At 36.5% G+C, this 27,824-nt stretch overlaps 1 protein-coding gene and 1 long non-coding RNA gene across 2 annotated transcripts in view; one reads left to right on the forward strand and one right to left on the reverse strand.

Annotated features, from left to right (window-relative positions):
- Positions 1-271: 271 nt before the first annotated feature.
- LOC141549583 (uncharacterized) overlaps positions 272-27,824 on the forward strand; it is a 53,351-nt gene continuing 25,798 nt past the window's right edge. The window contains exon 1 of the long non-coding RNA XR_012484387.1: positions 272-628. This is a non-coding gene — a long non-coding RNA (uncharacterized LOC141549583). The remainder of the gene's footprint in view (positions 629-27,824) is intronic.
- On the reverse strand, positions 13,172-25,853 carry LRRC14B (leucine rich repeat containing 14B). The gene is made up of 2 exons (XM_074279212.1): positions 23,056-25,853; positions 13,172-15,590 (listed from the first exon to the last, which is right to left on the reverse strand). The coding sequence occupies exons 1-2, from the start codon at positions 23,958-23,960 to the stop codon at positions 14,945-14,947; spliced, it is 1,551 nt and encodes a 516-aa protein (XP_074135313.1). The 5' UTR covers positions 23,961-25,853; the 3' UTR covers positions 13,172-14,944.

Genomic DNA, 27,824 nt, shown 5'->3' on the forward strand with positions numbered 1-27,824 from the left:
TTAATTTTTAATCTGTGTTTCAATGATCCTTTAATGAATGTAATTTTATATATATATATATATATTTAAAATTATGTACAAATATATTTATGTTATATATTTATGTGTATATATACACACATATCCCATATATACTTTTATTTTTGCAGATAACAGATGTTTTTCTTCATGTATCCTTTAGAGTTAATTTGTATATTTATAATAGTTTTTATATTTATATTCATAACAATATTCTCTCAAAATCAATTTTTATAACAGTATTGTTGTTACTCTGTATAATGTCCCCTTGGTTCTGTTCATTTCATTCTTCATTACTTCTTGTAATTCTTTCCATGCTTTTCTAAGATCTTTGTGGTCATCATTTTATAATACAGAACTAACTATTCCATCACAACCATACATCACAATTTGTTCATCCATCCCCAATTGATGAGTATCCTTTCAATTTTCAGTTCTTTGTCACTACAAAGAGAATTGCTATGAACATTTTAGAACATAGAAGGGACTCTGTGAAGATGGTGTGATAGGTGAGACATTTTTAGGCTCTCCAGATTTCCTCCACAAACAGACAGCAAATCACCATCAAATGAACACAGAACAGAAAAAAATCTTTCGAACTTCTAAAAAGGTGAGAAAACTGAAGGAGATTTTGGGGAGAGTAACTTTTAAAAAGGGTATAAGATAAAATGAAGAGAGTGAGGAGAGAAAATAAGAGAATTTTAGAGGAGTGGATAAAATAAGTAATAAGAAGGCAAGGGGGAAAAAACAAAATAAGAACAATAGGGTAAAAAGAAAGGCTAATAAGGAAAACAGTAAAATTTAAGATGGAGGAAAATTTACAAGTAGTAATTATAAATTTGAATGTGAATGGGATGAATTCACACAAAATAGAAATGGATAAAAAATAGATTAAAAATTAGAATTCAATAATATATTGTTTAAAAGATAACACATTTAGGAAAAGGAGATATGTAACATTCCTTCCTGGCAGTTACTATTACCAGTCTGTCCAAGGCCCAACAGAGCACCTTTGACCACTGACCTTTGCAGTGTCAACTCTACCTGGCTCGCCGCCTCTGAGGCCTTCAAAGGTCTCTGGCCATGATTTCTTAAATCTATAGTTTAATAACTGGTAGCATCCTCAAGAACAGCCATGTGTAAACTTAAAAGCCTTTATTATACCTACTCACATAATACACTGACTTAATGCCTGACTTGTTAGCTCCCTAGTGAACACCTGGTCTGAACACCCACGTGTTCACTACCAAACTCCTTACCTCTCGACTATCCATCAGCTTGGCTCAGCTACCCCAGGTTAGGGAGCCAGGTTAAAGAGAGTGACTACTGTCTGCAGTGGGCTTATAAAGGGCCTGTGAGGTCACATGCACAGCCAACCAGTGAGAGAGCCGTCACCCATTATGAAGCTATCTCAATATGGCCAGGATCCTACCCACAGGGCAGTCCTATATCCACAGAGATTACTTCTGGGCCACTCAATCTCCTGTTGCACTGTGGCACCGCCCATTTAAAGGACCCTTACAGAGATAGAGGTTAAAATAGAGGATGAAAGTAGAATTTATGTGCCAGTGATGAAAAAAAGCAGATAGCAATTTTGATCTCAAAGTTATAGCTAAAAATAGATCTAATTAAAAGAGAAAAACAGGGTAACTACATTTTGATAAAAAGTACCATAGATAATGGAGCAATATCAATACTGAACTTATAGATGCACTAAATAATATAGCATCAACATTTTTAAAAGAAAATTAAATGAATTACAAGTGAAGATGGATAGTAATACTATAGGAATAACGGATTTTAATTTTCCCCTCTCAGAATTAGATAAATCTAATCCAAAAATAAATAAGAAAATAGCTAAGGAAGTGAATAGAATTTTAGATAAACCTGATATGGCAGATGTCTAGAGAAAACAGACTAGAAATAGAAAGGAATTGGGTAGGAAACAATAAAAAGCAATTATCTCATAAAAACAGGGCATGAGAGGAAAAATTAATACAGAGAAAACAGGTGGGTTTTTCTCAACAGCTCAGAGTACCTTTACAAAGACTGGCCATATTTGTACATAAATATATTATAATTAAAAGTAGAAAAGCAGAAATATTAAAAGTTGTTAAGTCTGGGCCAGCTCCCTGGAGTTCTCAGGATCAGCCAGAATCAGGATAAGTAAAAGTCCTTGATCTTTAGGGGGAGAGGTGAAAGAAGCAGGCAAACTGCCAGGAGTTTTGCCAAAGATCTATTCTGGATTCTGGAGTTGAGAATCTCCATCTTTATCCTCCTCTTCACCAACTGAGTCTCTTGTGTCTATTACCCCACCTTCTAATCCTTGCCTATGATTATCTTAACCCAAACATTGAGCCAGCATCAAACTGTGAGAAGAGCCATTTTTCCAAACATATGCTAATAGAGTCATTGTCTTATATTGAATAGGTAATTAGCCTTAAGTGGTTGTCTGATTCAAGCACACTTTTTTCAGAGTTTTAGCCTTTTACAGAAAGTATGGTCTGAAGTACTTTCATAAAGAAACTTGTTTCTTTAGATTTATTTTTCTTGAGCCAGAGAACATAAATTAGGATGCAGATTTCATCTGATAAAAGTGAAATCTTATTCACAACTTGAGCTATCCAAAAGTAATTGTAGAACTGGAGTGCATTGTCATTGTGATGAGGGTGGAGGTCCCTTTAAGATTTCTTTCTAATTGCCCAACCCATGGCTAACCTTGATTCACAAATCCTGGTCAAAGGCACCCTTTGAATATCGGCCCTACTATCAGCTCAGTTTACCCCACTCCTCACCTGATCTGAGTTAACTGAACAGCCCATCAAGAACTTGGAACTGCCCACAATCTTTTGGGTATTAAAGAGGTGAGCCGGAACTCCCTCTTTATAGGAGCCCTCCTAGCCAATACATGGTATCCTTCCAGCCATGTAAGGGTTCCTGCCCGCCCAGTGGCCACCTCTGGCCCTGGTTTTCTTGCTAACTTAACTTCACTTCCAAATTCCTACAATAAACCTTTTGTATATCAATCTAGGTTTTAAGGCCTGTAAATTCATTTTACAAGGGATACTGCGCCTCATGGGATTATCTTATCTATGTGCCGAGAAATGGGGTTCCCCCTTTCCTTTCCCTCATTAATTGGAGGACTTCATGTTGATAATCTGTTAAGGAATTTGATTGATTAGATAACTTGTAGAGTTTCAGAAGTTCAGAAATTGAATTCAGGGCTTCTTTGATTCTTATATTTCTAACCCTTGGTATTAGGTCCATATGACCCCAGATTCCTTTCCTCTGTGGTACCTATTAAGAGCCAGGAAGTGGTAAAGAAGGTGGTGGGAATAGTAGACTAATTCTATCCCAGACTGGAATTTCTGTTTCAGCTATTGTGTTAATAATGATTTGAATAGATACAATTTAGATTAGGGATAGTTGGTGCAATTGATAAAGTGCATGGTCTAGAATCAGGAAGATTTCTTCCTGAGTTCAAATCTGGCCTCAGATACTATAATGCCTCAGTTTCCCTGAATTACTATGCCCTGAATAAAATTATGGCCACACCTCTCCCTTTCCTGGCTATTAGGACTGAAAGAAATAAAACCTCAAAGCTTTGGCCACTTTACATTTCAGTGAGTCATAAAACTCCAGATGGTTTATCTTAAATGCCTGCTGGGATATTTCTCCCATTGTTGTCTCCTGCCCTCCGCCTTATCTTGACCCCTATCCTGTCAGGATTAAGTTATGATTTTTTTCTGCAATTATGGCTTGTCCACCTACCCAGTGTTCTCCCCACTCTCTGCCTTTGTTTCCCTGATAGTTGGAACTCTATAAAAGTCTGTAATTAATTGCTTGTTGCTGAATGCTTTGAGAAGAGTCCATGCAATCTGCTGGGGACTAGGGGGGGGGGTGTCAAACATCTTTTGTTTAACTGGCTATCCCAAAATCTCCACTACTAAACTAATAAAAACTAATCTCTATCTTGCCTCAGTTTTTCCAGTATTACTAGTTGTGTGACTCTGGGCAAGTCACTTAATCCTGTTTGCCTCAGTTCTGTAAAATGAGCTGGAGAAAGAAATGGCAAACCATTTGTCAAGAAAACTCCTAATGGGGTCACAAAGAGTTGGATACAATTGAAAAATACCTCAATAATAGCTTAGGCTGGGAATTTAAGCCTAGGATTTAAGACCTAACTGATTCATACTGGCTCAGTGAGTCTGCCAAGTGTTTTTTTAGGCAACTTTCTAAAACTATATGTTGTCTAGAAGGTTCTGACTTGAATTGGTCTAGAGAGTTTCTTCACTTGGGAGTTTTCTATACCAATGAAATCACAGATTTAGACCCTAACTGTAAATTTAAGGCACATGGAATTGCTAAATTATCTCCCAATGTAATGCCAAAGAAACTGAGCAAGACAGAGATTAGAGAGTATTCAATACAGAATTTATTAAATGGAAAGATTTACTGGGACCAATGGATCCATAGTTGGTCCCAGGGCTGAAGGAAACTATCTTCTCAACGAATCCAGCACTGAATATGGGACACAGGATTTTTAATAGGTTAACAAGAACAATAACATAATGGGGGAGGTACCTGTATGGGGATGACTTAATGGGGGAGGCACCTAGGATAACATGATGGAGGGAGGTACTGGAGAGGCTCCTGATATTCTAATGATGTCTAAAATGGATAAAGACCTTTATCCCATTAAACATTAAGAGGGAATAAGTATAGCCTAAGGTCTAAGATATAAAATTTTTATCCTAATATTAAGAGGGAATGGTTATAACCTGAGGCAGAGTAACTGAATAGGACAATTAGGGAAACATTAAAAGAGAACTGTGGCACAATACCAACACACTTGTACTTTTTGAAAGCCTTAATAGAATGAGCTTAACTAGTGCTATGGCTCTTCATAGCCTGGAGACCTCCTACCTTTTTAGGCTCCAGAGGCTCCAGATCCCTTATTCCATCCCTCCCCAAACCCACCCTAGTCCCCTGTACTCTTTAGCCTCCTTGCTGATCCTTACATAAGATACTCCATCTCCAGACTGAGCATTTTCACTGGCTATCTCCCATGGCTCTCCTCATTTGTACCTTGTTGCTTCTCTGCCTTTAGTCTCAACAAAAATCTCACCTCCTAAAGAAATCTTTCCTGTTCCCCTTAATGCTGGTGCATTAACTCTACTGGCTATCTTCAGTTTATCCTGTATATATCTTATTTATACATAAGTGTTTGCATGTTTTCTCCCCCAGAGATTCTTGAGAGCAGAAATTGTCTTTTAATTTTGTATTCTTGAATAACACTATTCCTGACTCACGGAAGGCATTTAAAAAATGTTCGTCGACTTGACTAGTTGCAGACCACATTCATTGTGTCCTAGTATCTGTCTTTGATTTAGAAGGGAAACAGCAAAAAACTTCCCAGTTAGGTTTTAACTTGATTTGCAGTGTAAGTGTTTAATTACTATGAAATAGAGTTATTAATAGATATATCTTTCAAAGGAGGCACATAAATTTCAAATGTAGGTTATGACAACTTCCATTAAGTTTTCAGTATGTTTGATTATCCATTATAAATGGAAAGAAGTCTCAATGGAAATTTAATTTGACCTGAATTCCTTCATTGGGCAGGAATCTCTGTTATAACAGCCCTGACAAGTGTTGATTCATCCTTTGCTTGATAATTCCAGTTATGGAGAGCTTAACTACTCCATAAAGCTGCCCACTTAATTGTTAGACAGATGCACTTATTAGAAAGATTATTTCTGTATATTAAAATAAAATCTTCCTAAATTTCCTATTTTACTTGTCTTTAAAGCCAGTTATTTTTTACAGTAAGGAAGAGTAAGACTGAATTTTCCTTCCAAAAAAGATATGGAACTATCATGTAGGGTAGGAACTGTCATGTATTTGTTGGGGAGTTCTTCATCAGCTTTACTATCCACAGAAAGAACATCAATATCCATTTCAAAGCAATCTTCTATGCCTTTTCAAGAACCTTGTGATTTACTCTTTTCCCTGACTGTTGGGGCTCAGCCATACAATACTCATCCGACTCTGGAAAATCTTTTCATCTTTCTGGGCCTTGGTTTGTAATTCCAGAGAAATTGAGGTGAGTAGAGATTGATTTTAATTTTTAATGTGGAGAATTTAAGCTAGCTGACCAAATGGAACTGTAGTCTAAAGCATTTGGTCCAATTAAGGAGAGGCAGAAAGCTTATATAGGGTTTTAGCTAACTAGAGTGTGTAAACAGAATACATAACCTAAGTATACAATTTTATCCTAACATATTGCAGTATCAGGGAAAACAAAGGCAGATTAGGGGGACAAGTCATAATTCCAGAAAAGAATCATAACTTAATCCTGACAGAATAGGGGACAAGATAAGAAGGTTGTGGACTGGAGACAGTGAGGTGAGGGGCAATGCTCAAAAGGAGGGAGGAATTATCTTAGCAAGGATTGAGATAAGGTACCTGGATGTTTAAGACACAATGGTATGTAAAGGGGCGTTGGAGCTTCAAGGTTTTCCTCTTTTCTAAACTAAATCTTCCCAGTCCTAATTGCAAGGAAGCGATGATGGCTATGGCTTATTATCCAGGGTTCAACAGGTTTTTTCATAAAAGGATCAAAAATTATGCAGGGCAACTAGGCAGCACAGTGCATAGAGTAGCAGCCCTGAAGGCAGGAGAAGCCAAGTTCAAATATGGCACTTCCTAGCCATAGGATTCTGGGCAAGTCACTTGATGCTAATTGTCTCGACCTTCCTCTCCCCAAAAACCAAAAAACAAACAAGCATATAGCACCAAAAGAGATCTTAGAGATCATCTAGTCTAACTCCCTCCATTTATAGGTAAGAAGGTCCAAAAAAGTAATGATTAGGATGAGAAGAAAAGACCAACAGACTTTTCAATCTTAATAATTAATATATTAATCAATAAACATTTATTAAACACCTTCTATGTGCCAGACACTGTACTAGGCTGATTATTAGTTAAAGCAGTAGAACAAATATATGAATACTCAATTTATGTAAATATGTATGTGTATACACACACATGTTACATTAAACCCCTGAGGTCCAAAGTCATTAAATGACCTGTTCCATGTCCCATTTTAGGTCAGAAAATTTGGTTTAAATTTAGGTTTTCTGATTAGAAATTTTTGATCAGTTCTTTTCCTACTTATACCACATTAACTGAAGAAGTTGGGTTTTTTCTAGTTCTAACGTATTCCTAATAATTCCTAATAATCTAGTCCTATAATCTATTTCAAGAAAAACTAAGACCAGACCAGAAGAAAAAAAAATTCTAAGTTAGTGCTAAACAATTCCTGCATTTTCATATCTTTGTTACCTTGATAAAATGTGGTACAATGGAAAGAACACTGACTCTGGAATTTGAGGATTTGGGTTCAAATACTGTTCAATAAGTATGAAAGAGCTGGATTAGATATGGTTCTTTTTTTTTTTTTTTTTTTTTTTATAGTTTTTATTTACCAGATATATGCATGGGTAATTTTACAACACTGACAATTGCCAAACCTTTTGTTCCAACTTTTCCCCTCCTTCCCCCTCCCCAGATGACAGGTTGACCAATACATGTTAAATATGTTAAAGTATAAATTAAATAAAATATATGTATATATATCCAAACAGTTGTTTTGCTGCACAAAAAGAATCGGACTTTGAAATAGTGTACAGTTAGCCTGTGAAGGAAATCCAAAATACAGGCAGACAAAAATAGAAGGATTGGGAATTCTTTGTAGAGGTTCATAGTCATCTCCCATAGTTCTTTCTCTGGGTGTAGCTGGTTCAGTTCATTACTGCTCTATTGGAACTGATTTGGTTCATCTCATTGTTGAAAATGGCCACATACATCAGAATTGATCATCATATAGTATTGTTGTTGGAAGTATACAATGATCTTCTGGTCCGGCTCATTTCGTTCAACACCAGGCCTTTCTGAAATCATCCTGTTGGTCATTTCTTATAGAACAATAATATTCCATAATATTCATATACCACAATTTATTCAGCCAATTTCTGGCCACTACAAAGAGGGCTGCCACAAACATACAAGGTCCCTGTCCCTTCTTTTTTGAGCATAGTTCCAAATTGCTCTCCAGAATGGCTGGATGTCAAAATTCCATCAACAATGTATCAGTGTCCCTGTTTTCCCACATCCCCTCCAACCTTGCACATTATCTTTCCCTGTCTAGCTAATCTGACAGGTGTCTAGTGGTATCTCAGAGTTGTCTTTGCATTTCTCTGATTAATAATGACTTGGAGCATCTTTTCATATGGCTAGAAATAGTTTCAATTTCTTCATCTGAGAATTGTCTGTTCATATCCTTTGACCAGTTTAGATATGGTTCTTATGGTTACTTCCAATGTAAGGAATTATGTTTGGGAACTAATTATTTGGCTTTGATTGCCACCCAGTGGTCAAATAATTTTTTTTTCCTTGTCAGTAGAGGTTTTTATAGGAAAATTCCTGGGCAGGTCACTTAACCCCAATTGCTTTGCAAAAAAAGGAAAAAAAAATTCTAAAAGTTGTATTTTCTCAACTTTTCTGGTTCAATATTAGTAATGGTTTAAATTTGGAAGAGCCCTTCATAATGAAATATCATTATTGGATAGTAAATTTAGATTATGCAAGCAAAGCAATACTCACCACTCACCTTTTGACCCAGAGATTCTATTGTTTGGAATATACCCCATCTGGTCATTCCCCTCATATATATATAAATATTTATAATCAGCCCTTTTAGTGTTAATCAAGAACTGGAAGCAGTATTGATGCCCATCAGCTGGGAAATGCCTAAAGAAATTGTAGCATGTGAATGTAATGTAATGTTATTATGCTGTAAGAAACAACTTATATAATGATTATAGAGAAGTATGGAAACAGACATTATTTGATGCAGAGTGAAATAATCAGAGCTGAGAAAAATACACATACAAAATATGACTACAACAATGTAAAATTTTTAAAAAATCACAAAAGTGAATGTTGCAAAATTACAATGAATAAGTATGTCTTCCCCCTAAAAAAGATATAAAAAAGACATCTTTTCCTTACTCCTATGGTGGGAAGTCCATGGATGTAGAATATTGCCTATATCTTCAGGCTTTTTTAATGTATTGCCTGATTTTGCTGATTTTTTTTTTCTCTTCCTCTTTTTCACTTTTTGTCCTTTAAAAATATTTGTTATGTGGAATGGCTCCTTTACAAACATCCTCCTATGACCATATCATGACACAGATGTCTCATGTGGCTGCTAATGCAGTAAAAGGGTTAAAAGGCAGTTTAGCAAAGGGCTGTAATATATACAATGGAAGGCTGATTATGAAATTACATGTCTTTTGAAGCATTGAGACAAGACATAATTAAGAAAATGATTTTGTTGTAAATTAAGACAAACTCTGAGATGCCATTATATACCTGTAGGATTGGTTAGAATGACAGGGAAAGATAATGCATTATGTTGGAGGGAATGTGGGAAAACAGGGAGACTGATACATTGTTGGTGGAATTGTGAATACATCCAGCCATTCTGGAGAGCAATTTGGAACTATACTCAAAAAGTTATCAAACTGTGCATACCCTTTGACCCAGCAGTGTTACTAGTAGGCTTATATCCCAAAGAGATTTTTTAAAAAAATAATTTATTAATTTTATAATTATAATTTTTTTTGACAGTACAAACTTTACTTTTCCAAATTTTCCCCTCCCTTCCTCTACTCCCTCCCCTAGATGATAGGCAATCCCATATATATTAAATGTGTTACAGTATAACCTAAATACAATACATGTGTATAAAACCAAATTTCTTGTTGCACAGTAAGAATTGGATTCCGAAGGTATAAGTAACCTAGGTAGAAAGACAATAGTGCAAACATTTTATACTCAATTCCCAGTGTTCCTTCTCTGGGTGTAGCTGATACTATCCATCATTGATCAACTGGAAGTGAATTAGATCTTCTCTATGTTGAAGATATCCACTTCCATCAGAATACATCCTCATACAGTATCGTTGTTGAAGTGTATAATGATCTCCTAGTTCTGCTCATTTCACTCAGCATCAGTTGATGTCTCTCCAAGCCTCTCTGTATTTCTCCTGTTGGTCATTTCTTACGGAACAATAATATTCCATAACCTTCATATGCCATAATTTACCCAACCATTCTCCAATTGATGGACATCCATTCATCTTCCAGTTTCTAGCTACAACAAAAAGAGCTGCCACAAACATTTTGGCACACACAGGTCCCTTTCCCATCTTTAGTATTTCTTTGGGATATAAGCCCAGTAGTAGCACTGCTGGATCAAAGGGTATGCACAGTTTGATAACTTTGGGGGCATAATTCCAAATTGCTCTCCAGAATGGCTCGATCAAAAATGCATCATGTCCCAGTTTTCCCACATCCCCTCCAACATTCATCATTATCTTTTCCTGTCATCTTCCAAAGAGATTTTAAAGAAGGGAAAGGGACCTGTATATGCAAGAATGTTTGTGGCAGCCCTCTTTGTAGTGGCCAGAAATTGGAAACTGAGCGGGTGCCCATCAATTGGAGAATGGCTGAATAAATTGTGTTATATGAATGTCATGGAATATTATTATTCTGTAAAAAATGACCAACAGGATGAATACAGAGAGGCTTGGAGACACTTACATGAACTAATGCTGAGCAGGACCAGGAGATCGTTGTATACTTCAACAATACTATATGATGATCAATTCTGATGGATGAGGCCATTTTCAACAGTGAGATGAACCAAATCAGTTCCAATAGAGCAGTAATGAACTGAACCAGCTACACCCAGCAAAAGTACTCTGGGAGATGACTATGAACCTCTACAAAGAATTCCCAATCCTTCTATTTTTGTCCACCTATATTTTTTATTTCCTTCACAGGCTAATTGTACGCTATTTCAAAGTCTGATTCTTTTTGTGCAGCAAAACAACTGTTTGGACGTGTATACATATATTGTACTTAACTTATACTTTAACAAATTTAACATGTATTGGTCAATCCACCATCTGGGGGAAAGGAAGAAGGAGGGGAAAAGTTGGAATAAAAGGTTTGGCAATTGTCAATGCTGTAAACTTACCCATGCATATATCTGGTAAATAAAAAGTTATAACTAAAAAAAAAAAAAATAATAATTTTGCTCACTTTTTCTTTCTCCATATGTATCTACTTACCCACTCACCCATCCTTAAGTCCAAAGCTAAATATGAATGCCTTTTAGGTTATATCTGTTCTTCTGGATTGATCATGGTATGACAGGTATGACACTCATTAGCAAACCAAGAGTTTACTGTTAACATGTGTGTGTGTTCATGTACATACATAATTTGAGTATTCATACATTTACTTGATCTACTGCTTTAAGTAATAATCAACTTAATACAGTGTCTGGCACATAGAAGGTGCTTACTAAATGTTTATTGATTGATATATTAATCATTGAGATTGAAAGGTCTATTGCTCCTTTCTTTCTCCCTTCCCCCTCTCCCCCCCTCCCCCCCAATCTTTAAATTTTTCTAATACTGGATTGCTCTACTAGGGTCTTTTGTGTTCTATTCCAAGACATGCTAAAGCAGCTGGAAATTGATAATAACTTTAAAAAAGATTATATTTTCATATTATATGGTTAGGTAGACCCCACCTTAACAAAAGCTGCTCAGTGAGATAGAGATTTGGGATCAGAATAGAACACTGGAATAGTCAGAGATTTTTCTCCTGAAGAAAAAAATTCCCTATTTCCAGGGTGCCTAGGAGTGAACTTCATTTCAACTCAGGTCTTCTTGACTACAGTTCTAGTTCTCTATCGACTGTACCATTTGTCTGTTTTTATATTCTGATTAAACTCTTCTAGATATTCTTCAGCTTATCAATATCCTTCCTAAAATGTGGCATTCAGAACTGAATGCAATATTTCACACATGTGGTTTTACTAGAGTAAAATACAGTGGAAGTACATTTCCCAATTCCTGTATACTGTTCCTTTCTTGCACACCCAGGTGGCACAGTGAATAGAGTGTTTGGCCTGAAGTCAGGAATGTTAATCTTCTAGTCTCACTTATTACTGTGTGACCTGGGCAAGTCACTTAACCCCATTTGACTCAGTTTCCTAATCTGCAAAATGAGCTGGAGAAGGAAATGGCAAACTATTCTTTGCCAAGAAAACCCCTAATGAGGTCAAAATAAGTTGGAAACAACTAGACAATGCCATCTAAGATTACATTTGACTTTTTTGGTTGCAATAACAAATTGTTTACTTCCATTGAGCTTGCAGGTTACTCAATTCCCAAATCTTTTCCTGGTGACTTATTGTCTACTCACTACTAAAGTGAATTTTAATGAATTAGAGTAATTCCAGTAGAGGTAGCCACTGGAAGGATACATTTGCAAGAGATATCTTTGATAGTAATATTTTGAGATAAAGAGATATTTTGAGGTAAAGTTAGAGGTTTTAGAAACTAAAGCGTGGGGAGTAAGGAAAAGGGAAAGAGATTCCATAACCTTCTTCAGTTGTCTGCTTCATTCTAAAACAACTTTCATGAGTAAGACTTTCTGCAGCTTTAATCAGAAAATATAATAGTATCAACATATTTGGAAAACAAACATTATATTGGAGATGAAGTATTTGAAAAAAACAAAATACCAAAATGATGTGAATGTAGAAAGTTAGAATAAAGATACATACTATAAAGTGAGATGAGGGCTCTACCCCAGAATACGAACATGTATATTTAGTAAAAATAGGAAACTACTATTATTAATAATACCCATTTGTAACACACTGATAGTAGCCAGTTAACTGAATCTTCTTTTAATTCTTGTTCTAGTCCCATTTCATGAATTACAAAGCTGATGTGAGGATCCATTTTGAGTTGCTTGTCCCCAAACTGATACTTATGACTCTGGGAATTAATCACTAAAATGATTGACAATTGCAATATCAAATAATAGGATCCTAAAATCTCAGAGTTGATTAAGATTTCATAGATGATCCTTTTTAACCCTTACCTAAAATATGGATGCCTTTCTGGTCAAACAAAAATAAATAAACAAATTTTCAGAACCTCAGATATCTTTCATTCTAAATTATATTAAAATAAAGAAAAAAAGCACATGATATCTTATTGTTTATTTCCAGGCAGTTTATTGTTGTCACTCAGATCTTGAGCCAAACTGAATCCTTATGATATGAATTTATGAATCCTTGAGATGTGAGTTCATGGGTATAGTTGGTGAAGATAATATATTCTCCTTGTTAAGATCACATGATCTAAATAATACACCTTGGATATATTATACTTGGACTCAACAGAGTGTTTTTCATATGCCCAAAATACTGAAAAATCTAAGCACTTATAACAATTGCACTAGAAAGTGGTGGTGATTCCTGCTAATGGTGAATGGGTTGGGCCTACTGATTACAATCTTCCAGATTGGGACAAATTGCTAAAGAGTTTAGGGTTATTTTAGTGAATTCTAGAAATGATCATGTGAAAGGGATTTTCCAAAGCTCTAAAACTCGGGAAGGTCTCAATCATTAAAGTGTGGCTCTCAACCATCAGTTTTAAATCCCTTATGTATTTACAAGTCTTGGGACAAAAGCAGTATCTCTCAGAGTTTCAGAATCTCAGGGGAGAAAGGGATCACAGAGGCCTTCTAATCTAACCTCTTTTTGACCATGAATCCTCTTTATAATATCCTTGAGAAGATGGTCATCTATGTTTGAAGACTTTCTCTGAGAAAATTCCTTTCCCTCAACAAGGTAGCTTATTTTTAGGATTAGATTATTCTAATTGTAGAGCAGTTTTTTCTTAAGTTGAATTGAATTCTTTCTTATTATGGCTTCTCTTTGAACTACTGATTTCATTATTATTTCTAATCACTGCAAAACCAAAACAAACAAACAAACAAAAAACAAAACCCTGCCACAGGGTTTTAAGAGAACAGTGAGTGACAGCATTAATAGATTCTTAATTCAGATCAGAAATAAAAGTAGAAACACTGTCAAATCATACTGCAAAATTACTGCATGAGTTCTGCAAAAAAAAAAAAAAAAAAAAAAAAAAAAAAAAAAGGTACTTGTGAACCATTTGGAGGGCTTGCAAACCTTTTATAGATCATATCTTGAAAATCAGTTCCTTAGAGAATTTGTTGATAAGAATGAAAGTCTGGTTTGCTTTTCTCATCTTTCTTTCTATTTCTTAGTTAAGTTCATTAACTTGGTGACCAACTCACTTACTCTTTGTATTTTCTTGTAGCTCTGTCTCCCTATTTTTTTATCATTGATTTCCTTCTTACTCTATCTTTATTACACTCCTGTTGGCTTGCTGCACTTTGTGTAGCTATAATTGGCTACAGTTGTCTGCTACAATTGGCATCCTCTTCCAATCACTTAGTGCCTTTCCCCACTGCTATGGTATGGTCTTTCCCCACACCTAGGACCAAGGAGATTTGCTTAGTCTGTAGCAGTCCTCCAAAGCAGGTTGCCTGACCATAACATCTTTTCTTCAGTACATGCTGGACGACAGCCGATGCAACTTCTCTGAAGATCTCAGGGATTTTCCCTTCTTCCTGTTAACGTTTACCCAGACTCTCAGAACCGACTATGAAGAATAAAAGAATAGCATTCAAGTGTATTTCAAGTGCGAACTCCAAGAGGGCAGGAATAGGACTAGGTATTCTGCTTTGAACTGTGCCCATCCCAATGTCCTGCATAAACAGGTGTCTAATGAATGAATGCTTGATGATGATGGTGGTAGTGGTGGTGGTAGTCATGAGAATGATAATTATGCTTCTTCTTGGTTCCATCCCCAACCCAGGACAGATCTCCAGAGGGAAAAGGAAAATTGATGCAAGAGCATCTCATTGTGATGTAGTTTCATGGATTTCTTTTAAGGCACTTAATTCATTTTTTTTAGTGCTGTGGTAAAGTTTTCTAAAGCATCTCTGAAAGACTGAAGCAAAAAGGCTCCAAGCTCATTGCTTGTTTCTTGAATGTCTGGGTCGTAGCTTCCAAAGAGAGGTGTGGAAGCCTTGATATCTTCCCGATTAGCTTGAAGTAGGATTGCATGAAGTTCATCTCTAGTTTTCTCATATTTCTGGTGATCAAATTTGGAGAGGGTAGCATCATCTAATGGATAATTTACACCATCTGGATAGCAATCCCTTGGCACTGGGAACTCAATGTATTTCATCTTGGGGAGTTGACAAAATACATTGAATAGACATTTCAGTGCTTGTGAGGTAAGTGGGTTTCCAAGAAATTTGAAGACTTGGAGTTTCCGGCAGGGGGTTAAGCCTACGATCATCATGTTAAGGTTTCGATCCTCAATATTGCATTCTTCCAAGATCAGGACCCTCAGAGTACAGGAGGCTTGGCTGAGCAGTTTGAAGAACGTTGATGGGTAGAGATTGACCACATTGTGTCCACTGAGGTCAAGCACCTCCAGATGGGGAGCATGGAGGCAATTTGCTAAATAGGCCATATCTGCGTAGTTCAGAGAGCAGTTAGACAAGTCCAAAGTTTTCAGGGGAGTTCTCAAAGGACTGAAATGAAAAATACAAAGGAAAATGGTTGAGAGAAATAAAAAATAGGAATTTTCTAAAATCTTCAAGGTGAAATTTGATTAACTGATGACTTCTACTTGGAATAGTTCCTATCAGTAAAAGTCCTTTCTCCTTTTTGAGGAATCTAAAGAACTCTGTAGTATCATAAAGACATTTCTGGTGGAAGAAAAGCTCAGTTTGGGGAAACAGAAAACTCTCCAGGACTAGGCCAGAAGAGAGGAATTTTCAGCATTTTTGTATTTTTAAAAAATATTTATTTATTTATTTGTTTCTCCATTCATTCATTCATTCATTCATCCATTAATTAATTAATTAATTAATTGATTGATTAACTTATTTATGTATTCTTTTTTTTTCCCCCCCAGCATGTAACTCCTCCATTTTTCACCTCTTAGGTTGATTTAAATATCACTAAGGCTACTCCCCTCTCCTCCTTAACAGAGATTCATTAATCATTACCCTTTTTTAAAATCTGTTTACTCAGCTCATTGAAAATCTGCTTGGCTGTAGTAGACTAGTAGGTCTTTATCAATAGGTCCTTATCCTTTCATTCCGTCCACAAGATATCATGAGAAATTTTGTCAAAAAAGCCTTGACAAAATCCAGATATACTTAATCTCAGTATCATGGAGGAGAAAAAAAAATAGATTAGAAAAGCAAAAGATGCTTTCTTGGCAGAAAGAATAAATTTGTTCTATTTGACTCTAGAGACAAGAATTAGGACAATGAGAAATTGCTATAGAAAAACAGGTTTTACTTCATTATTTTGAAAAACTTCCTGAAAATCAAGCTATTTAGAAATAGGCTAGGGGGGTTAGAAAACTATAGTCCATAGGCCAAATCTAGCATGCCTCCTATTCTTTATGTGAGCTAAAAATGTTTTGTTTTGTTTTGTTTTTTCCATTTTCAAATAAAGTTTCATGATATTTAAAAAATGTAAAAAACAAACAAACAAACAATTCTTAGGTCTTGGGCAATACAAAAAATAGGAGTAGATAGGTTTTGGTCCACAGACTGTAGTTTCCTGACTGCTTCCTGGAGATGATCCAAATAGACAGTGATTTTCCTGTCACTGGAGATCTTTCCATAGGCACTAGGTGATCTCTAGTTGGGAATATTGTAGAAAGGATTCATGTTTGAGGCGGGGATTGGATTAGATGTCCTGAGGTCCCTTCCTATGCTGAGATTTTATAGTTCCATGTGAGTAAAAAAAAAAAAATTGTGCTTTACTAGAAAGGAAGGTGGGGAAATAAAAGGGCAGAATATGGTACCTGAAACTTCCAATAGTGATTGAGGAAGTATCTGTTTTGAAATGTAGAATTTAGGCACAATTTTCATTGTTAGAACATGTCAATGAGGAATTTTGAGACTCCCAAAGGATACAGAGTCGTTACAAATAAAAAACAGATACCTAGGTTAAGTTTATAGGACCTGGCACATAGGAGGTGCTTAATAAATGTTTATTGACTGGCAAAGTCAAAAAGAAAGAACAAAAAGACAATTAGAAGTTAATACTTAAAATGAGAGTTTCTTCTTCCCTCCATGTCTGATATATGACAAGGAGTGCTTTCTATTGTGGCTCCTTCCACACCAGCAGAAACAAGGACCATGAGATAACATTCTTCCCTTTAAACTCATGGATGTTACTGACTCAGTATTTTAGTCTGATGCATTTTAAAGGATATATTTACCTCTTACTTTCGAACTGCTTTCCTGATCTCTGAACCTTAGTGACAGTTATATACCTGCAGGTAACAATAAGCAGTCTTGAACGTGGCCTCCCAAACTGGGGCAGTCACTCTGAAGAGAGGAAGCTAAAGAACATTTCATGGATAGCCCAACAGCATTATGGTAAAATATTGATGCATGATACCATTATAAAACTGGATACTACTGTAGTTTTTTGGGTAGAAGAACTAGAAGGTTCCCCAAAACCACAATAACCATTTATGAAGCACCATCTGCTATGAGCCAAATCACTAAACTAGCTGATAATAATGCTAATACAAAGAATGAAATGATCCATCCTCAAAATGAACTTATATTCTAATTAAAGATAGAGGAACAGTGCCCTGGGAGGAAGGAATACAAATTTATTTATGATAATTTAAATTGTTTATGTGACTAATACAGTTCTCAGAGCCTTCAGTGGACATTAATAAACAAGTTACACTTGGCTTGGGATGACATTCATCTCTTGTACTCTTTATCTGTAAGCCAAATTTAGATGTAACTGTATCCTAGCTGCATTTAATTCCAAAACTAAGTTGCAGTTGTTGTTTTAAAAGTTGTTTTGTTTTCATTACTTTGATTTGGATTTGATCAGTGTGGGAGCTTCTTGCAGCAGCCCTTCTATGTCTCAGAAGACAGGTTTGTGAATTGTGGCCAAATAGTCATCACCCAGTGGCCAATTTTCTGGTCAGGAGCTTTTGTTTCTTATGAGTTAAGCTAATGTGTACACAACAGACACACATTCTGTCCCAAGACCCACACTTGAACCCTTTTTAGCAGAGTAGGACCTATGATAGCTTATGTTAGCCTTTGAGAGCCCAGAATTATCACAATACTCCAATTGGTACTGGTCTATGATTTGAGTGTAGAAATTTTAAAAAATTGTCTAATAATGTTAACTAGAAGGGGCTAGTTAGAAATGAGCACAGAGGTCAAGAATGTACAAAATGCTCAATACATCTCTTTGTTGGTTAATTTTAGACCTTTGGCAATTAGGATTTATCTACATGCAAAGGGATGTTGAGTGAGAAGGGCATCTTTTGGAGCAATTCTGGGATGGAACATTTGAGCTGTTAGCCTTTGGCCCATGTGTCAGAATGATACATCATTAAAATCCAACACATGTTAAATGAAAGAGAGAAATCCAAGACATTGGCAGAAGGGTCAGAAAAGTGTTTTCTCATGCAGAGGCATCTCCCTATGTGAGTTACATATCCTAGTGATCCCAAATTTTGCCCCAAAAAGGAAAGGAAGGAAAAAAGAATTCATAATGCTCAAAATTAGAGAGGTATATTTTCTTTCTTTTCATTATCAATCCATCAGAAATGTGCTAAAATGACATGACATCTTATGTTCTTTCCTGTATATCCTTTTCAAATAATTCCCCTGACACTAGCCTTCCTTTAAGTGTCTGACTCTGTAGCATTTAGTGAGGGTAGAGCCAGAAGGAGATGGGATTACTGAGGCAGAATGTATATGTACCTATATAGAAGTCATAGGCATTGGTCAGTTAGTTAATCTCTTTGGATCTTGGTTTCCTTTACCTGAAAAATTAAAAGGTTCAAACCAGGCAGTGTCCAAGATCTCTATGAGACTACATGGTACTTTAAAGACCCTCTTTTGCCTCATATATATATATATATATATATGTATGTAGGAGAAATATATTATTTTAATGGTGTTTTTGACCATTGCTAACACTATGAAGTCTCTCAGAATTCTGTCAGGAGAATGATAAAATTTGTGATAAATCATATCTTGACTACCAATGAATTACTCAGATTGAATACATCTTTGGAAATATATCTCTTCACATGGGAAGATTTACATAAACCGATAAAAAGTGAAGTAAGTAAAACCCAGAGAACATTATATACAGTAAGAGCAACATTGTAAGGATGATCAACTGTGAAAGACTTAGCTACTTTGATCAAGACAATGATCGAAGATATTTCCAAATTCTTATGGTAAAAAAATGCTGCTGTTTAGCTCCAGAGAGAATTAATGGAATCTGAATGCATCTTGAAGCATACTTCAAAAAACATTACTCTTTTTTGGGTCTGTTTTTTTTCTCTATTTTTTTTGCAACATGGCTAATATGGAAATGTTTCACAGGATTTCTCATGTATACTTGATATAAAATTGCTTGCTTTTTCAATGAGAGGGAAGGGATGAGAGGGTAGAAGAGAACTTAGAACTCAAAATTTTAAAAAATGAATGTTAAAATTTGTTTGCATGAAATTGGAAAATATTTAACAAAATAAATATAATATTGTTTAAAAAAATAAAACATATCTTCCAGCTCATTAGCTTCAGAGATTGGAAATAGAATTCCAAACACAGCATGTTGGAGCTGGAAGGAATCTTGGAGGGGGCGATATGTGGGTTGTTTAGTCAGACTCTCATTTTATTTTTAAAGAAACTTAGAAAGGAGAAATGGTTTTTCAAATGTCTCATGGGTCTAAGTAGAAGAGATAGGTATCAAACCCAGGTCTTCTCATTTCATCTCCAGTGTTTCTGTAAATTTGCTCTATGTGCCAAAAATCTTGCTGCCTTTTGTAATTTTAAAAATCATCTTGTAGTCATATATTTTAGAGGCGGCTAGGTGCTCAGTGTATAGAGCACTGGGTCTGGAGTCAGAAAGTCTTGAATTCAAATCTGGCCTCAGACACTTACTATGTGACTAGACACATTTAACTTCTGTTTTCCTTAATCCACTAGAGAAGGAAATGGCAAACCATTCCATTATCTTTGCCAAGAAAACTCAATAGATGGTATTGGAGTACTATTTTTCACAGGGTCACGAAGAGTCAGATATAACTGAGTAATTGAACAGCAATTCATATTTTTATTAACTATCTCATGTTAACATCTGAACATTCAGTGTACATAACCCTCGAATTGTAGACTATTCAGCCCATTGCTATTGAATATCTGACACTAATTTTTTTCAACTAATAGTAGAAACCTGAAAGTATGTTGGAGACTTCTCAACTTGAATATGTCCAAAACTGAACTAATTATCTTTCTCTCCATACATTTCTCTCTTCCAAACTTTTGATTTCTATTGAAGGTGCTGCTTGTCATTCTCCTAGGTTGCTCCATATATAATATATATAAAATCAGTTGCTAAATTAGCTGTTTATTTCTGTTTATGTAGCTGCAAATTTAGTTCAGCAACTAAATACCCCTTTCCTAGATTATTATAAAAGTCTCTGAATTAGTTTACCTGATTCAAGGATCTCATTTCTCCTGTCCTTTTACATATTCTCTTTGTTGTTTCATATTTTCAGTTGTGTCTGACTCTTTGTGACCCCATTTGGGGTTTTCTAAGCAGAGATGCTGGAGTGGTTTGTCATTTCTTTCTCCAGCTGTGTGAAAGTGATTTTCCTAAAGTGCACAAACTCCATTGATTCCCTACTGCCTCTAGAATAAAAGATAAGCTTCTTTTATATTTTTAAGCCCCAATCTTATTAGTTTAATTGGACAGTATTCATTCTCTCTGTTACTCACATATAACTCCATCCCTGTGTCCATGCCTTAGGATTGGTCCTTCCCCATGTCCAGAATGCATATGCCCTTTGCCTGTATCTCACAGAATCCCTCTCTGGTTTTAAGATGCAGTTCAAGCATCATTTATTGTATGCTAGTACAGTCCTTGAGATTTTAGGACAAATAAAAGAAATATACAAGAAATGCACGGGGAGTGCTCTGCAAAGGTAGAGAGAACAAGACTAGTGAAGTGTCTATTAAGATAGAATTCACTCCATAAATTTGCATCTATTGACCTCTCAATTTTTATTCTACTGCACACAGCCATGTGTTAGCATGGGTTTCCAAAAGTGAAAACAATCACACAATTAATTGTTAATAAAAACATACACAAATGCTAGTGTAAGCAATAAGCTTACTGGATTGATTGAGGCAAAACTCTTAGCAAGGATTTGTGATACCTAGCAAAAAAAATGCACCTCAAACACTATCATATGTGAATTAGGGCATCAGGTCACAACTAGATATAACAGTCTCCCTGCTTTAGGTACTTTCTAGTTCTCCTATTTATACAGTCAAAGTAGCTCAGAATTACTCATTTACAAGCTCACTCTAGATTTACCAGCCTACCACAATGCTTTCCTCAGTCTGTTTTCCTCTAGGCTGGAAAATGGAACAACTTTTACTTCCTTAAAGTTTGAGAGACTATGAGTGTAACTGCTTGAATAGCAGACTATTGAATATGCTGTGATGTAACTTGGTCAAGAATTCCAAAGGAAATGCATCTCCATCCTAGTCTCTATTGACTCTGAGTGACCTCCTTGACCATTTCTGCCATCCCTTCTCTTTGAGGGACAGAGCTTATTGCTCTGACTTCAATTCATTTTTGTCACCTCTGTCTCCCTCACTATGATCTGGTTTTTATTTAGGTTTATACTTAATAGTGTATTTGGGATGTATCTGACTTAGAACTATGACATTTTAAATTTGGCCCCAAAACTTGAAGATATTAAAAAAAGAGGTAGATGCTAAGACGAAACCTACTAGCCTTTAATGCCAACATGTAGTAATATTATCTGGACAGTTTCCTAATAGAAAGAAAAGCTCTTATTCTTTAGGACGAGGTATCTTCTTGCTGGATATACTGACCTGTCTTTGAGCTAAAATACATATCTACAATATATAAAATAGAAAAAATAAATATATAACATATTAACATATAAAATACGATATTGTCTGGATGGCTTTGTAATAGAAACAAAAGTTCTTATTCTTTAGGACTAGATGACTTTCTTTATGCTGCATACACTGAAATGCCTTTGAGCTAAAATATATCTACAATACATAAAATAAAAAATAAATATATAATATATAAAATGCAATATTGTCTGGATGGTTTCCTAATAGAAACAAAAGCTCTTATTCGTTAGGATTAGATGATTTTCTTCATGCTGGATACACTGACCTGTCTTTGAGCTAAAATACATATCTACAATATATAAAATATAATATATTAATATATAAGATACAATATTATCTGGATGGCTTCCTAATAGAAACAAATTCTCTTATTCTTTAGGACCAGATGACTTTCTTCATGTTGGATACACTGACCTGTCTTTGAGCTAAAATATATATATTTACAATATATAAAATAAAATATATAAATATGCAAAATGCAATATTATCTGTATGGTTTCCTAGTAGAAACAAAAGCTCTTATTTTTTAGGACTAGATGACTTTCTTCATGCTGGGTACACTGACCTGTCTTTGAGCTAAATTACATATCTATAATATATAAAATAAAAAATATAAATATATTTATATTTAATAATATATAATAATAATAATTTATAAAATACAATATTATCTGTATGGTTTCCTAATGGAAATAAAAGTTTTTATTCCGTAGGACTAGATATTTTTCTTCATTCTGGATACACTGACATGCCTTTGAGCTAAAATACATATCTACAATATATAAAACAAAATATATAATGTCAAATTTATTATTTATTACTTGATATAATACCAAAACTACTCTATTACTACACCATTTATCCTTTCCCAGACTCCTCAGAATCCTCTATCTTCTGATACTTGAATCACACTGCTTGCTTGGGAAACGCTTATTTTGATTAGACTACCTGTGGATTTCTAGCCTTTGTTTGGTAACCTGACCACCCCGGGTGACAGAGCCTGCCAGGATCAGGATCTCACCTGAGCAGCTTCCGAGTTCTCCCCGTCAGGATGGAAAAGGCCAGGCTCAGCTCGGTGAGCTGGGACATGCGGCTCAGTTTCTCCCCGATGGTGGTGAGGATGGACTCATCCTCTCCCTGGAGCCGGCGCACGTTGAAGGCTCTGGCCGGCAGCGTGAGTGAGACCAGCCGGGGAAAGTCCAAGTGGTTGAGTAACACCTGCAGGTGCTCCATCTCCATGTGCACGTTGTGGACGATCTCCAGCTTCTCCAGGGAGTCGGGCTCCACCAGGCGCAGCATGTAGAAGAGCTTCTTCAGGCCCAGGCTGTCAGCGCGGAAGGCCACACAACGCACCTTCAGCGGAGAATGGCACCTCACCATAAGGGCTTGCAGGGCACACTCATAGTTGCCCTCCGTGACAAAGAAGTTGATGAAGACGTCGATCCCCATGTCCAAGACGCTGGGGTTGAACGGTCGCCTCTGCAGCTCCACCAGCAGATCAAAGCAGAGTCTGGCTAGGAGGCCCGTCCGGCCCCATCGCCCCAGGGAGGTCTGGCACTTGCACAGCTGAACTTCCACATCCTGGATGCCCGTGAGATTGGCTGTTCTCAGCTTTTTGGTGTAAGTTGGGGAATCATTCAGCACGTAGTCTTTGAGCCCCATCAGACAGGCTTCCAGGCAGATCTTGCAGGCCCGAGTGCTGAGATCTTCTGGGGAGTCTGCCGTGGGTCCCAACAGGTTTCCAAGGTTGAATTCTGCTAGTGGCCAGTTTTCCAACAGGTCGTGAATCACTTCTCCTTGCTCCAGCAAATAGCTGGCTTTAAACAGAAGGGGGTAGAGGTTGTACGCCACGTTTGGCAGATTCTCCCTGGTCACCTGGGCATTGGACACCAGGGCTTCTGCGCTCGCAAACCTCAGAGACTTCATGACACCTCAGGGCACCCACCAGTATGGAAGAGATCGCTCCGTGGTGTTGTTCAGACTGGAATTGCTGCTTCTTCCGTCTATTTTTGGGAGCAGCTGCTAACAGGTCCTGACAGTGCTGGATCTTTGGGACAGGAGTGAGTGAGCAATCACATGCTGCCATCTGAGTTCTATTTTGGGCCCAGCTTCAGATTCTGCCCAGGCTAAGTACTTGGATTTATTTGTCTGAAGTATCTCTTTACTTTTGGGTTACTGTTGTATTCAAGCAGAATATTGCAGCATGAAAAGAAGGAGAGAGTTAACTTTTTGGGGTTAAAGGACTTTAAGCACGGGCTGCTTGGTAATCATTTATGGCCCTGTGGTATCAAGGGGTACCTTGGAACTTTACAGAGAGAAGGCCTCAAGGAAGATAAGGGATTCCACAAGGAAAACATCAGGAAAAATGTTCCCTGAAACCATGCTGTGGAAGGAGCGCTGAAATTCATTTCTGTGAAAGGACATTAGATTTAAATGTGAAAAACCTGGGCTTATACAAACTGATGCAAAGTGAAATGGAGGAGAACATTCTACACAGTAATAGCAATATTATATGATGATCAACTGTAAATGGCTTTAGTTATTAGTAGCAATGCAATGATCTAAGACAATTCTGAAGGACTTGTGGTAAAAAATGCTATCCACCTTCAGAGAAAGAACTAATGGAGTTTGAATATAGATTGAAACGTGCTTTAAAAAAAACTTTTTCTTTTTTCAGTTTGTTCTCCTTCACAAAATGACTAATATGATAATGTTTTGCATAACTACTTGTGTACAACCCATACAAAATTGCTTGCCTTCTCAAAGTGAGGGGGAAGGAGGAAAAGGGAAGGAGAAAACTTGGAACTGAAATTAAAAAAAAAGTTAAAATTATTTTTACATGTAATTGGGAAAAAATAAAAATGCTAATAAGTAAATAATTTTTACAATTTTATATCTGAAAAGGATCTCATCTTAAAAATAAGGACATGTTATCAGTATTTAGGAATCTGGAGAATACAACCAGCCAAGGAGCATCTGTACAAGGATAGAACCTGAGAGGGATATGAATGGAAGGAGGTCATGTCAGGTAAAAGGGTCAAGTGCCTCCTCTTAGTAAAACTCATTTGGAAGAGGCAGCAACTGGTTGAATGGGAAAACACCTCCTTATATACTGACATATATGTCTGTTTAATACTGCCAGGCTGGATTTTGTGTGGAATCAAGTCTAAAGTCTACCATTCATAAGTACAATTTTAGCATTTGGAATAGAAAGCATTTGATCTTAGTAACTACCACATGAGGGAGCCAGTGTCAAACTTTGCACAAGGGAAAACAAAACTCTTCACACAGACTCCTGGAAAAAGCAAGGAACCAGGATAGGTTTTGCATGGAATGGGATTGAGCAGTCTGCAAATAAACTGTGAGACCCGCCGGATGGGTCCAAGTATAGGCTGGGGGGATTGACTGATGGTGATACTGGTCGAATGCTGATGAGTTAATGCAAGAGACGGGTCAGCGGTCAGGTGAACTGGAGTTAGATAACAAGGAAATTTGATTCAAGGGATCCAAGACAAAGTGAGAGGCCTGGACAAAGGAAGAGAGGGCTATGACTCTTAATTGAAGTGGGGGGAGTGTAAATAAAATGGGAAGAAGTGAATGCATTGCTGGAATATGAGGCTGAGAGACAGAAGTAAGTAGAAAACTAGTCAGTGAACTACATAAGCTAGAGAAGCTAAGAAATCATCTAGGGACAAAGAACCAGGGAAATATCCAAAGCAAGAGCTGGACTTTTTCCTAGGAGGGCAATGCTGTTCTTCTATGTAGCACTAATTTTAATTTATAATAATTATAATAATAATACTAATTTAAAAATAGCATTTTATTTTCAAAATACCTGCAAGGATAGTTTTCAATTTTCACCTTTGCAAAACCTTGTATTCCATATTTTTCTCCCTCCCTTCCCTCCACTTTCCTCCCCTAGATAGCAAGTACTCTAATACAGATTAAACATGGTAGCACTAATTTTGAATGAGTGCTTGAAAAAAGTACTTATTAAACAATATATAGGAAGCACTGTGCTAAGATGTAGTGATACAGATAGAAATGCATGGCAGTCCCTGTTCTCAGTGAATTCTTCCTCACATTCTAATGAAGGAGCCAACACTTCTGGAAAGTTTTTGCCTAAGATGGAAATTTCCAGTTCAAGGTGCAATAGCATAGGAGATGTATTTTATCCTTTTGTGTATGTGTCATTTCTTTTAAGAAAACCCTATGTGTTTCTAATGTTGAAGCACTTGAGAGTGCCAAGGATTGTGGTACTGAGAAATTTCTTTTTTGGATCTTCAGAATTTGAGGATGCTTAAGAGATTGGGGTTGCAACAGCTGGGGAGGAAGTAACCTGGGGACATCTTCACAAAGGTTGATTGTACCTGTGGTCAGTGGGTGCTGCTGTTACCAAGATTAAGCTGGTATTGGGGAAGGGGAAAGAAGGTCCTCTCTCTATAAGGATTACTCACCTTGATGGTTACAGGGTCCAGGCTGGATGCAGGACTGGTGGTCTTGAGGTTTCTGTTATTCCTGGGCTCTCTCCCATGAGTGTGTATGGGAGGTGGTGGTTTGAGCCACTTGGGTATATGTCACCTTATGGAAACAGGTACACCACCCAGTGGTCTTGGGCTTACTTGCCCCTTAGAAGTAAGAGCAAACACATAATTTTTTAAGTAACTCTGCTTCAGGTCTGAGAGGACTGAGCTTGAAGAACACAGCATCTTCATCTTCCTTATCTTAGGAGCTACTCACGACAGGATCAGGATAGACAAAGACTCTCTGGGCTAATTCAATTAAATAAATATCTGTAATAGTAACAGTCCTGCAAAAAGTGTCTATTCTCTTCCATCTTCCTGTGGCTATTTCTTAAGCCCTAACAAACTAGAAAGGTTTTGAGGAGGGTCTATGACTGTAAGTGTACGTATGTGTATATGTGTATATATGTGTATGTGAGTATACATACTAACACACACATACATATACCCACTCTGTCTTTAAAAATCTATCTTGTGGTCCCCCTGATTATTTCCTCTTTTCCAGTCAGTATAATAAATAAGATTATAAGTGGCCAAAGCAGGAAATAAAATTGCAAATGGGAACCTGAAAGTCATATATAAACTGTCCCAAAGATCGAAGGAGCATAATTTGCAAATTATATTATATATTAATTAAATTCATATCCTGGTAATATGTAATAATCAGGGAAAAAACATCTAGGAGCTGCAGGTCAAAGTTCTGGTCCTGAGATATGCAAATTCTGGACAAAATTCAAATCAGTAGAATATCAAAATGGTGCTTATCATTTTGGGATGAAGACTATGAAGTTTTACTAATAACTTTGTGATGACATGGAGACGTTAATGAACTAATCCCAAGGTGGTACAAATTGGCATTGGTCCAATTTCCCAAAAAAACTATATGAAAAGAAGACCTCAAACTCCTGTTCTTTCTTCTCTCTTTTTGGTGTCAGTGCTCCCAACTCTATTCCAGCCAATCCTGCCACTATATATTTTTCAATTTTTTGCTGCTTTTCTCTGAACCCTCTGTGACCTATTGAAGTGAAATAGTCCCCCTGTTCCTACTGCTAGTCATGGTCTTTCCTGGTGAATACTCAAAAAATTGGCATGTCTGCTTGCATTTAATAATTGCACAATTTATCTATCCATGTACTTACACATATGTTTATATATATGCACACATGTGTTGTGCATGCATGTGTGTATATATAATATGTATAGGTATAGATATATGTGTATACTCTACATTCCACTCTGGAATTTCTATGGGTTATGGAGTTTAGTA

The sequence above is a fragment of the Sminthopsis crassicaudata genome, chromosome 1, assembly GCF_048593235.1.
Source record: "Sminthopsis crassicaudata isolate SCR6 chromosome 1, ASM4859323v1, whole genome shotgun sequence".
NCBI classification, from domain to species: domain Eukaryota; kingdom Metazoa; phylum Chordata; class Mammalia; order Dasyuromorphia; family Dasyuridae; genus Sminthopsis; species Sminthopsis crassicaudata.

Coding starts and splice junctions, on each gene's coding strand:
- LRRC14B (XM_074279212.1), bottom strand. CDS start 23,960: ATGAAGTCTCTGAGGTTTGCGAGCGCAGAAGCCCTGGTGTCCAATGCC. Junction 15,591..23,055: donor AGAACTCGGAAGCTGCTCAG/GTGAGATCCTGA, acceptor TTTTCATTTCAG/TCCTTTGAGAACTCCCCTGA.